The sequence below is a fragment of the Pezoporus wallicus genome, unplaced genomic scaffold (genome assembly GCF_028554395.1).
Source record: "Pezoporus wallicus isolate ANWC-B61680 ecotype Strahan unplaced genomic scaffold, APGP_CSIRO_Pwel_v1 contig_6936, whole genome shotgun sequence".
NCBI lineage: Eukaryota > Metazoa > Chordata > Aves > Psittaciformes > Psittacidae > Pezoporus > Pezoporus wallicus.
The window spans coordinates 37870-50401 of NW_026642285.1; the positions used below are offsets into that span (position 1 = coordinate 37870).

Sequence of the window (12532 nt, forward strand, 5' to 3'; positions counted from 1 at the left end):
CAGGCTGAACAGCCCCAACTTTCTCAGCCTATCATACAGGAGGTGCTCCAGTCCCCTGATCATCCTCATGGCCCTCCCCTGGACTTGTTCCAGCAATTCCATGTCCTTTTTATGTTGAGGACACCAGAACTGTACACAGTACTCCAGGTGAGGTCTCATGAGAGCAGAGTTGAGGGGCATGATCACCTCCTTCTACCTGCTCGTCATGCTCTTTTTGATGCAGCCCAGGATACGGTTGGCTTTCTGAGCTGCGAGTGCACAATGCTTATTTGATTCATCAAGCATGGCAATAATTCATGGGTGACATGATCTCACAATTTTTTGACAGTTTATGCTTAACGTCACTGTCTCTCACAGTCTTTCGCTGACCCTGTGAACATCAAAAAGACTTTTACAGTGACTGCTACAGCAGAACAAGTCTATTGTCTCAGGAACTTTCTCTTTTTTTGTCAATATTTTTCAAGATGTCCTAGACAAAGGATTGGAACATGTGAGAAAGAACAGGTTGGTTAAGGGTAAACAATAACAGCCTAGGCAGCAAAAAGCCATGAAAGGAATAAAGTACTCTGAAGGGACCAGCTCAGATGAGTACTGGTCATCAGCAAGTCATGGAAAAGACATACTAGAATTGCAAGGGACTTATTACTGGTTGGGATAAAGCTCTTGGTGAATAACCCATAATTGAAAGCAATTTGGACAAAACTGCTTGTAAAAATAACAGACTTTACAAAATAAAGTGTCTTCCAATGAAAATATAGAAAATATATTCAATTAGGGAAAATGTTACATTTAAAAACTGCCAGTTGTTTTTTTTTGTCACATTCTTTTTCCTTATTCATTTATAAGGAAAATATAAGGGATAAGGGAATTCCTCATTTACTTCTGAATATCCCTTAGTCAGAGAGTAGTTAGTAGCACTAACTAGCCTGCTTGTGCAAACCCTGTAGCCATTGCAGTATGACAAATAATTCAGCAATCACTTCTTAGTAAGATCAACAATTTTCCCCAGGAAAAGTGTGGTATGGGTTTCTTTGTCAGAAATCAAGGTAAAGAAGGGCCTGTTAAATTTGATGGTAACAGAAGGATGGAGAACTCTGGTAAGGATTACAGCTGTTGCTCCTGCAGCCTCAGTTCCAGCCTCATCAACTTCCAGCAGGGCCTTGTGAACTGCCTGCAAGAAAAAGAAGCAAACGTTGTGGTGTATTTATGAGACATCAAGCAGGAGGTGAAGATAAACTCTCTTCTTATGGATTATTTAGGAGAAAAGTGCTAAAATCTAGTGGACCAAACTTTCTTGTATAGTTTGGAGATAGGCAGTCTCTAGCAGCCCACAACAGGAGTGTTTTCCATGTTAGGACTTAATGGGGAGGAACAAAACCAAAACCAGACACACTGTAAATTCAGCCTCACCGGTGCTGAATAGAGGGGAATAATAACAGTCCATTTCTCTGTTATTCCAATGAGATTAATGGAAGACTGCTATTTAAATGCCGATGCAGACGCAATATTTGTCATCTTTGCCACATTAACTTAATCGTAACTTAAAGTGACATGGTGAAAATCTGCTACTACAAACTGGAAGTTTCCTGGGAACTCTGAGAATATTAAAAAAATGGGTATTAATCAATACAAATATCATGATATACTAGTCATATATAACTTACTTGACACAATCTCATGTAAACAACCGTATTCCAGTGCCAAGAAAAAGTTTAAAATCTTGCCCAGCTTTTCCATGTACTCAATATCCAGCCTTTTAATAACAATATTAAATAATATAAAGGTGGGAAAGCAGGCCCTCTCTGTATAAAGGCACAAGTATTCCAGTGCCAAGAAAAAGTTTAAAATCTTGCCCAGCTTTTCCATGTACTCAATATCCAGCCTTTTAATAACAATATTAAATAATATAAAGGTGGGAAAGCAGGCCCTCTCTGTATAAAGGCACAATTACTAAGCAAGCCCCAATATGCCCTCGTGAATTTTACTTATAACTTCAGTAGGACAGGGAGGCAAAGCAAGTCTTTAAAAACCCCAGATCCAGAGCAACCAACCATGGCCCCATCACCAGCTCTGTTGACTTACTTCTGAAACCTGGAGATTATGGCTGCTACTAATTCCAGACAGATCAGCATTACCAGAGAACACTTCAGTAATGCCCATTTCCTTGAACAGCTTTTTAAGATCATAAGACCCACTAACAGAAATCTTTGGTAACTGCAGATCTAATCTCCTGTTGAACAAAGAAAACAAAACAGCAGTGAAGCATTGCAGCATTGTATTTCAGGTACCAGACTTGATAGTATGTAATACAGCGACACTTGAAAGCATTCTTTTGCTTGCTAATTTGTTTGATGACAGCATTTGTACTCCCTGAGCAATTCTGGCATCCAGAGAGATGTGCCTTCTTTTTGCACCTACATTCTGTTCTCAATTTTGGAAAGAGAAACTAATTTCATTTTTTCATTCCAGTGCCATATACACAACTAGCAGAGTGTTGTGGCTAGAGGGCTCTAGAGAGTAAGCAGACCAACTGTGGAAAGGCTAAATGAAGGGAAAAGAATGATAAAGACCCAGTGAAGCAAATTAATTATGTTATCACCATGAAAGGAGATATATGGCAGCCAAAAGGTAGCCAAGGAAGTCTTGAGGTAGCTGTTACAATGCTATGTCCCTTCTGTCAGGTCAGAAAGCTTGCAGTTTCTTACCAATTATGCTCTGCTCTGACTTGTCTTGGGAATCAGTTAAAGCCCTGCTTTATGAAATGAGGACATTACATCCAGGAGGAAGCAATCTCTGATTAATGCTTTCTCTTAAAAATAATAATGTGTCCTCAAATATAGTAACCCATCTACCTAGAGTTACCTGGTCACGAGTTTGTTATCCCATTTGCGAACAGTTTCCTTGGACAGAAGCATCTTCCACTTGCTTCATCTTTCCATCATCAGGCAGAATAAACAATGCTCGTTCAGTGCCCTGGTAAGGCAGCTCTTCCACCTTACAAGAGAGATTCTTGTCATAGTAACTGTCATAGTTACTGTCAAGCTGCATCATGTTGACTCTAAGAGATGCATTTGTGCTCACAAAAATATCATCCTCATGTGTATGCAAAGGATCAAAATACTTTGTCCAGTCAGCTAATGGAGGAAAAGAGAAGATGTTGGATTCAAACACATGAAGCTCATAAAAAATGGCTGATATAAATCAGACCAACTTAAATGTAGAATGCTGGGGGGCTGGTCATGGGAAAACAGGGCTGCTAAATCACTTCAATCTCCTGCATAAAAAAAAAAAAAATAAAGCATTTTAGCTGTGCAGTATGTTCAGCATATTTAATGTGAGGATATCCTGTCTTGCTGAAAAAATACCAAAGGTTGATGAGGACCAATTGAGAGAGTCCTGCTTCTACTGTAGCCATATGTTTCCATCACTTGTGTCTTTTATGTTATTCAAATTCAGCCACTTAAACATCCAGCCACAGGATCTTGTTATGCCTTTCCTGTCAGTCTGTACCCCGTGCAAGCTGACTGCACTCAACCTGGTGAAGAATTAACCAGCAGAATAAAGGATCCTAACACCCAAGCAGGGCTGTGTCCCAAGTTTCCATGCAGTTTACCTAGTAAATCCACCATAATACTGGGGACCCTGTAAGTGCAAGAATATCAGTCCACTAAGTTTGACTGGCACATACAGTCATCACAGAGATATTTGAAACATGCCTAGTCATTATGTCCTCAGACCAGCAAGACTACATGCAGTGGATCACTGTCTTTGAGGCAGTCTTTTAGAGAGGACTTCTTTGTCCACAGCTTTCAGGCAAACTGAGCCAAAATCGAGCAACCAATATTATTTATCAACAATCAGATACTCTGCTTTTGGCTAGATCAGTCCTTCACTTTGAAGGTCCTGCAAAGTTTAACTCTTTCCTAAATATTCACTCTCCTAATAAATCATCATGAGCTCCCTACGATTTTTGTTTTGCATCAGAATCATCTATTGGAATATTATGTTAAATATTTTACCTTTAAAATAAATGTATTTTACAAGAACCAATACAGTACTTGGATCAAGATGACCAATTAAACTAGGAATTCTCCCCCTGGTCTTCTTCTCTACATATTTGTTGATGTGTTTCTTAGCTTCTTCTGGTTTATGGAAATTGCTAGAAAAAAAATCTGCCTCATAAAACTGTTTGGTATTTTGTAAAAATGTCTCCTGTGGTTCATACCCAGTAGCTGTAAAAAGGGCATTCCCTATATTTAATGTAATGTTAGCATCAGTACAGTTCAGTACTGCTAAAACTCTATAAAAACTTTCATGTATATAATGTATGCGAGTCTCAGTCAGATCATCAAAGCCCAGGCCTTCAAAAATCTGGGACAGGGTGGTTGACTTAGCACCAATAGCCAGCATGGTAAAAGCAGTGGAGATGCTCATGGGAGAAAAGAAAATATTTTTATCAGCTTCTTTTGATATAGCCTGATTGTAAATTCTAAACACAAAATCTGCATACTTAGAGCTTTTCTTGTCACAGTTATGTATTAATAAATCTTCTGTTCCACCATTCAGATTAGTGTTATTGACGTTATGGCAAATGTCTTCATGGTGGCAATGGGTTACAGCACAAAGAAGAGCAAGGAGTAAACACAGGCACTGGAGATACTTCATCTTTTTTTCAAATTATTCTTTCACAAAATAAACAGTCATTAGATGAGCAGATGGTAATGATGAGTTTGTTAGTAAGAAATAATGAATAGTTTGCTAGCATAAATAATATATAGTGCAACTGTAAAAATACAATGCATATGGAATATTTAAAGTTTCCATGGACACAACATCAAATGTCATTGATAAATTTAGCCAAATTATACATTAAAATGTCAGACATAATAAAATCGTAATATTCCATTCTAACTGCCCTAAAAAGGCAAATCTTTTCTCCATTGGCAATGGAATTATAGAGCCAAAGTCCATCCTGTTCTCAATTAACAATGACATTATCTTCTTGGATTATTGCCTTCTACAAGGTACATCAAAACAAGTTACCATGAGGTAAGACAGGTGTAGGTTTCAAAGACATCAAATACTCCACATCACCTGCCCAAATACAGTTTGGTAAATATGAGTAAATGCGAGGATCACATTTCTCACTGAAAGTGGGATAAATTCCCTCACTTTCATCAGGCCAGCAGCACATGGACAGATGGCTGTCATGGACTACCCAGGGCTTGTTAAATTCACACCCCTGTTTACTTCCTGGTTACTTACTCACATGGCCAGCCATTGGCCACTGCTTATAAATGATAGACGAAAGGCATCTACATAAACTTCATGAAAAACTGCAAGGCAGAAGTCTGGAGCACCCTGTGCCATAGCAGCACAGCACTCAGAAGTGAGTGTAAAGACACGTGGGAAGCACCAGTTTGTACCAGATAATGAGGTGCCTGTATGGACCCTCCTTTTGGGGAGCCGCAACAAGTGTTTGTAACTTGTTAAGAGGTGGTTTTCCCCTCACCGTGGATTAACCTGTGTGGGATGTGTGGCTTCCTCTAGGGATTCAGGAAGTACCTGGACTCAAGAGGAAAAAAGGAGCACAGATCATGTTTGGAAATCAACGGACACTCAGATTAATCCCATTCGAGATGACAAGTTTCTCCATTGTTAGTTCTCCTAATGATAACATGATGTAGTTCACATAAGCCACCTGCCCTCCACAGGAGCAGGAACAAGTCTCTGGTTTATTGAATTCAGTTCCCTGGTATTCTGGGGAGGCTTTTCACACAAATCCTCTTCAGAAATGTAGCAAGCTATCCATGCTGTCTAACCCTAAGCTTTTTGCCCTTGCAGCTTCTGCATAAAAACATTTCTAGAACTTTTCTACCGTAATGGTTGCTGGTTTTCTGGTTTCCAGCCCATACAGCTATGAATGCATTTTCCCATGTCCTGCCAAGGGGAAGTTCTCTTGGTCCCATATTCCTTTCTGGATGTGAAAGATGACAGTATCCACTATCTAAACAAGATTTAGAGTTTCTGAGGGCAGCCCAAGTTCCAGGATTCTTAGTGATTAACCAGTTGCTTAATTTTTCTATTGATATGGTGGTCTTGTTTTTGTAGCAAACATATGCATTAGTTGTGTGTTCTAATATTTGTTAGGATCTGAGTGCGTTGAGTATGGTAATGTTAAATTTTCGTTTCCTTAAACCAAAAGACATAGTATGGCACTAGATGAGGATTTAGCTCTCTTTACATCTCTCTAGGACAGAACTCTCCCTGTTCCTTCCAGTTAAGCCCGCCAAACCCTTACGTACTGTGAACAAATGAAGTGACGGTGTAGTACAGGGAGTGTTTCAAAAGTACTTCCCATTTAACATTTCATAGACTGTTTTTTTCTAGGTATCTGAGATATTGCACACTTTAATGAAAAAGAGGATAGTTTTTATCTGTCCATGACTACTTCTTGTTTCTAAACAAAACTAAAACTGAATTTCAAAGAATTTCTGAAGCAAAGAGTATGTTTTTTTTCTGCAACAAGCTCATATTAGGCACGGCTCTGTTTTTAACTTCTACAGTAACAAATCAGTTAAAAATTTCTCTTAGTATCACAGTGCTCTACAGAAATAGTGAAGAAGCACTTCTACCGGAAGCTGGAAAACACTGAATAGTGTCATTGAGTTTTCCCTACATATTTTTCCCATTCTTTAAAGAAATGTTAATCACATTAATGTCAACATTTTAAAACTAGACAATTTCAGCCACAATTTTTTTTTTTTTTTGTTACCATTTAAAAGTGGAAGAAACTGGAAAGACTTTATTAAATCTGGGCTATATTTTTAATATGAAAATTGGAAATTCAGAAAATAAATCCCTACCAAGTGACAGATTAGTTTTTCTATGGGATTAAGGGGGGCAATTAAATTTAAATTGTGGCCTTCCACCTACCCCCTACACTTAACCCCAGCCCTAATTAGACAGCCTGGCCTTAGCAATTCAGTAGCTTTATACATTAAGTCATCAGAAGGGTTTATAAATTGGCCCAAGTTGTTCAGTCACTAGTGGGATTATGCTAATTTTGAGTGACTGTGAAGGCTGTTTCCAACCTAAAAGATGATTTCATCAGTATTCTGCTTTAACAACTACTTAATAAGTCCCCGTGACTTCAAAGGTTATTTTATTCTAATTTCAGGCTAAGCATATTCCCCCAGAATAGCAGGTCCCACTGGTCCCTTGCATGCTTGCTTGATTAATGTTTCATTGCAACATCTGCATACAAACAGCCACAAGCGTACAAATGAAATTAACCTAACATGAAGATTCCACTGACCGCAGAAAGCATCATTTTCAAGTCTCAAAGAAAAATCCATATGTAGTGCTTACAAAATCAGAAGCCCTGCTGCTGACCTTCAGCTGACCATGCTCTTCTCCAAACTGTTACTTATACTGCTACATCATCTTCTTCTTAATTTACACTGTTAAACATTAAATGGCCTGATAAAAATTAGAACCAACAAAAAAAAAAAAGAAAGGAGGAAACAGAACAAATATTGATGAAATAGGATTTCTGAGGATCATCTCTGCAATTCAGCCAATGTAGCTTACAATTTTCAGTCATTTGAATAGTAGCTGTGACTTTCTGCTTCCAATGACCATGTAGAGGAGCTCAATGCAAAACATTGTGTAATTAGGACCTTACTCTAAAAGAGGAGGTTGTAACTGGAACTATTGGAAACAGATGTTAACTCTTGGTGTCAGAAGTCAGACTTTCTGTGCTATGTTGAAACACACATGGAGCTGACAACCACACATCAGAGCAGCTAAGCATTCTGCCAGAGTCTGACCAGAGCCTGATCCTCAGCTTGAATATGGACTCTGAACTAATTTGTCTGAACCTTCTCAATCTGACCGTAATTTCATGCCATTGAAAGGATATGTAATAGACATGTTTCCCTGATGGGTTTCCTACTCTGACTGATGTGGTCCCTTCATATGTCTCAGTTCTATGTGCATCTGAGTTACTGCTTTGGCCAGTTGGTAGGAATACAAGTAGCAAACTGTTTTCTCTACCTCCACATATGCACATACCGCCTGTGTACATGCACTTCTTCTCCTTGTCTGTCTCACATGTATTTAAACTGTTGGAATGAAAAAATTAGTACCCATTTCTATTAACTTCTTCCAATAGAAATAAAATGCTGGTGGATCAAGCTGACTGAATTTTTCCAGGTAACAGCAAAAACCATGACTAAGAGATGACATGAAATACATTTCCTCATATGTGACGACTCTTCTTCCTTTGTACTTGTTTACTCACATGTGTAATTTTGTCATTACAAACAGATAAACATGGAGACAGAACATAGATAAACCTTATCTTGACACTGCCCTTCTTTGTTTTCCTCAGTTCTTTCCCCTTTCCTTTTTACTTGTTCCTTCTAATTCTGGCTATGAAAGGTCACAAACACTGAGATTATTTTACTCATTGAAGTTGAGGTGAATGACATTCACCTAATGGTGGTCAAGGACAAATTGTGTTACAAAATGGTTATAAGCCTCTTGGTTTTTTTTCCACTTGTGAGGCCTTTTAATTACTGTTTTGTTTTTAATAATGTTAAGCTACACTTTAACAAGGCATTTCCCTAGCATTTCATTATAGAAGCAGCAATAAGGTGCTACGCCAGCTTTTAAACTAAAACAGCGAACAGATGCATGCATGCCATGCGTACCACACATTACCTCTTACAGTCCCGCCTCTCTACTGACCACAATTTAAACTCTAAAACTATGTTAGCAAACCACATTAACTATATTCATACTGATCATTCATCTACTGAACTAGATCTTGCTTCTCTACTACTTATTTTTAATAGAAGTCCAGAATACTGAAATAACAAAACAGGGTCTATGTTACCCAAATCTCTGTTACTGCTGTGTGCTTCATGTAGGTCAGTGTCTATACCACATCCCAAGTCACATTTTTACTTTTTTAGAATAGACCTGTATAATATTTCACACATTTACCAACACCTTGCAAACAGCTTCCTGCTAGTTTGTTTTGTTTTAAATAAATTATTCCAAAGCATGTTTAATCTTAATTAACCAGTGGCTGATATATGCAATGACAACAGAGCAATTCAACTTGTCCAGTGGTGTTTTTTTTTTGTGCTTCCACACCTTAGGTAAGGAATTCTAGTTTTCATGTCAATTTAGCAACAATAATAGCTGTTCTGGGATTAGGGCTCACAGACATACAGGTTGCTACAAATAAAAAAGCCTTCATCCCTATAGATCTATTATATCACAAGTAACACAAATATTTGTAAGTATAAAGGACATAGACCTCAAATATATTGAAATAGCAACAATATGAAGGAAACAGAGTGTGGAATTAAGAAGGAAATGGACACTGTCTTCCCCTCCTTTCATCCCTGATACTTACATAGTGACGAGAACATTCATACGGAGGGGAAAGTTTTACTTGCAGAACTCATTTTAGTTTGAATTAGCATGAAATAAATAGGGAGCAAGAACTAAAATAAATTAAAAAAAAATATAGCAGGTGTATTACATGTAAGGAGCACCAATAACAGTTAAACCTACTGCTGCTTCAGAAAAGTGCAGATTGGCAGGTATGACACAGGACTGACAGCAGACTTGAGCCCTCCTGAAAAAGGGGCAGGATAATAGGTTGTTCTAACACTAAAACCTTTATTTAGCACTCAGAATGTTTCAAAAGAAAGTGTGTTTTCTACAGTTTATTCATGTAACATCTTACCAGGGAGTTTCTCTCCAGACTCGAGTGTTTCTGTAATACTAATATTAGTAACAAAATAGCTTTTGGAGATTTTCATATCAGTGATTTCCAATACAGGTCTTGTGAAAGACTAGTGTGCCTTCCATTTCCTTTTCCTTCTAACCACACAAATAGTTGACAAAATAACCATGTTGCAATCTTTTTGACTACAAAGATCTCCGATAATATTTTCCATTGCCCAAATACCGTTAAGGATTCTGGAATGACCAGGATCTGTGACTGCCTGAAGAGAGAACCACAAAATTTAGGATAGATTGGTAGCTTTGTTGAGTATCTCAGCTTTGACTTTGGAAACATCACTAACACTGTCTGACAGGCTTCAGGTTTTTTGTCTGTAAGACACATCTAACTTCCTCATTAAGATAAGGTGATGTGAAAACAAAAAGTTACTTTCAATGACCTTGAGCATCATTTCAGTTCTTTATTGAGTTTAATGAAGACAAGATTATTTTTTATTTATTTGATACCATAACAACTCCCTCAGTAATAGTGATACACAATTTGAAAATCTGTGGTCTGCAGGATGCAGCTTTATACCACTTCAAAATGAAATTGGAAATGTTCCTCAGTTGCAAGCTTCCATGAAAAGTCCTCTGGACTCTGCAGAAAGTGTCTTCTTTCCTGGTGTGCTTAGCTCCTGTATCCAAGAGGTGTTAGCTGCGTAGGTACATTACCGCATGGGGAGAGGTGATTAAGCACACATATATTCTGAGTATTAATAATCTGCATGCTCCACATGACAATGCCCAAGCCAACCCTTTTACCAGAATATTTTGTTTTCATGACTAGAAAATGCAAACATCTGTTGCCAGTACTTATAACACAAGAATCTTGAACAGGAAAATAGAGAAGGATAAGATAATTGTGGTCACTAAAATATTTTTCTTCACCCACCAGTTTCACCAGCAGTGATCATTTCACCTGACCCTCTTCATCTACTGCCAGTCCAGTGTTGTGATTTTGATATCACACTATTTACCAAAACTAAGGCATCTGAATCCTGCTCTGACTGCTAAAACAAAGAAAGGAAGGATGATCATCCTCAGTGGATAGCTATGAGCAGACAGGAAGCTAAGTTTATATGAAGTGAACCTGTGACTGAGCTGGGAAGGAAAACAGAAACTCCCAAGTCCCAGCCCAATGCTGTGTAACTACTGGCCCATCCTTCTTTCTTAATAATGTTCTTGCGTTAAAGAAAAAAAGAAATATATTAATCAATTAATTATGGGTTTCCTGCAGCAATATAGTACTTAAAATTGTAATAAATGTGTGTCTATACAACATGAAAACGTAGTTAATAAGAACCATCCCAATGAGTAATTCAAGACTTAAGCAACTAACATTATTTTGAAAGCCTTCATTAAAAAGTTCTTCTTCACCTTCCCATTTGGTCCACTGACCCTGCTATCTGGGACCATCTCATGTGAATTACTTCCTTTACCTCCTCTGTACTGAGCGATACCAAATCAAGTGCCTACCTTTAATCACACATCTGATCCAGTAAGGCTGATCAAAGTCGATTGAAGTAAACAGTAGTGACATTATTGTGTGACTCAGCAGCTCAGCTGCCCAAGCACACAATATAGATTTTGGCTAATGCTCAAAGAAAGGACCCAGAAAGTGGTCTTGCAAGCCACAAAGGCAATTTACCTTACTACTCCTTGCCAGACTCTCTACTTATACAAAACAGCTCTGTTGAAAATGAGGGTTCAAACACAGGACTCCACCAGGGAACAAATACAGAAGGGATGCAGGTCTCAATTTTATTTTGAATGGTTATAGTGTAGGTTAAGCTTTGCTCTCACCACTGCTTTTAACTATGCTGGGAGAAGACTTAGGCCAACTGCATGACTTTTAAAAGTCCTATCCTAGATCAATATACAGACAAGTAAAAAAGCCATTTTCCTATGTAATTAGCCATTACACAAGCATCTCAAATTTGTTAGTTTTAACAGAAAACTGTTGGAATTGCTACTATGTCAGTACAGATCAAGACTTCCTTATCCCAAACTAGGAAATACTCTGTCTAGTTCCTCCTACGTAGTGATAACTGCTCTGACATCCTTTTCCTGCCTTTCTTCACATCACCCACTGTCACATGCCGACCACTCTCATCTCCTCGGTACACCATGCCTTTACCTCCTACTCCCTCCATCAGCTTGGAGAGCAATGACAAATACAGCCTGTTGAAGAATCATGGAGAAAGGCATTCCTAAAGGAGTCACAGCAAGATCCTTCATCAGAAGTCAACCTCTGGGGACCAGGGAAAACCCAGGCTGATTTTCACAGAATACCGAGGTGTCTTCTTCCATAGAGCAGCAAAGCATTATGGCACTCCTAGGGCTGGGGTCAGCCATAGAGAGCAAAAAGCTTAATCAGGTCATAGGAACTTCTAGGGGGCAATGTCCTGATTTCAGGTTCATTGATCAGCCAGTGAGAGTTGGGTGGTTTTTTTTTTCTTTGATGATGCAATGTTTTTAAATGAATGCCTTTGGTAGAACTTAGGTGGGTGGAGATTAAGAAAACCAGTTTGAGCTGGTCTCCAGCCTTTGTGAATGCTCCAGCTCTCATACTAATGATGATTGAATTAATGTCTTAACAAACACGTTTGTTTTTCTAATTCGCCTCCACATTCATAATTGCTATAAATCCAAACCCAACACCCAAATATTAAAGCACAGACATTTAGCATCCCATGTTCTTTGGAACTATTGAGATCCCTCCTGA

At 38.4% G+C, this 12532-nt stretch overlaps 1 protein-coding gene across 1 annotated transcript; it reads right to left on the reverse strand.

The window, feature by feature from the left end:
* Nucleotides 1-955: 955 nt before the first annotated feature.
* On the reverse strand, nt 956-7528 carry LOC130609432 (plasma serine protease inhibitor-like). The gene is given in 6 exon segments (XM_057428400.1): nt 956-1171; nt 2083-2230; nt 2863-2900; nt 2902-3134; nt 4020-4682; nt 7372-7528. Coding segments are annotated over 5 exon segments (1260 nt in total). The 5' UTR covers nt 4666-4682; nt 7372-7528; the 3' UTR covers nt 956-976.
* Nucleotides 7529-12532: the final 5004 nt, after the last annotated feature.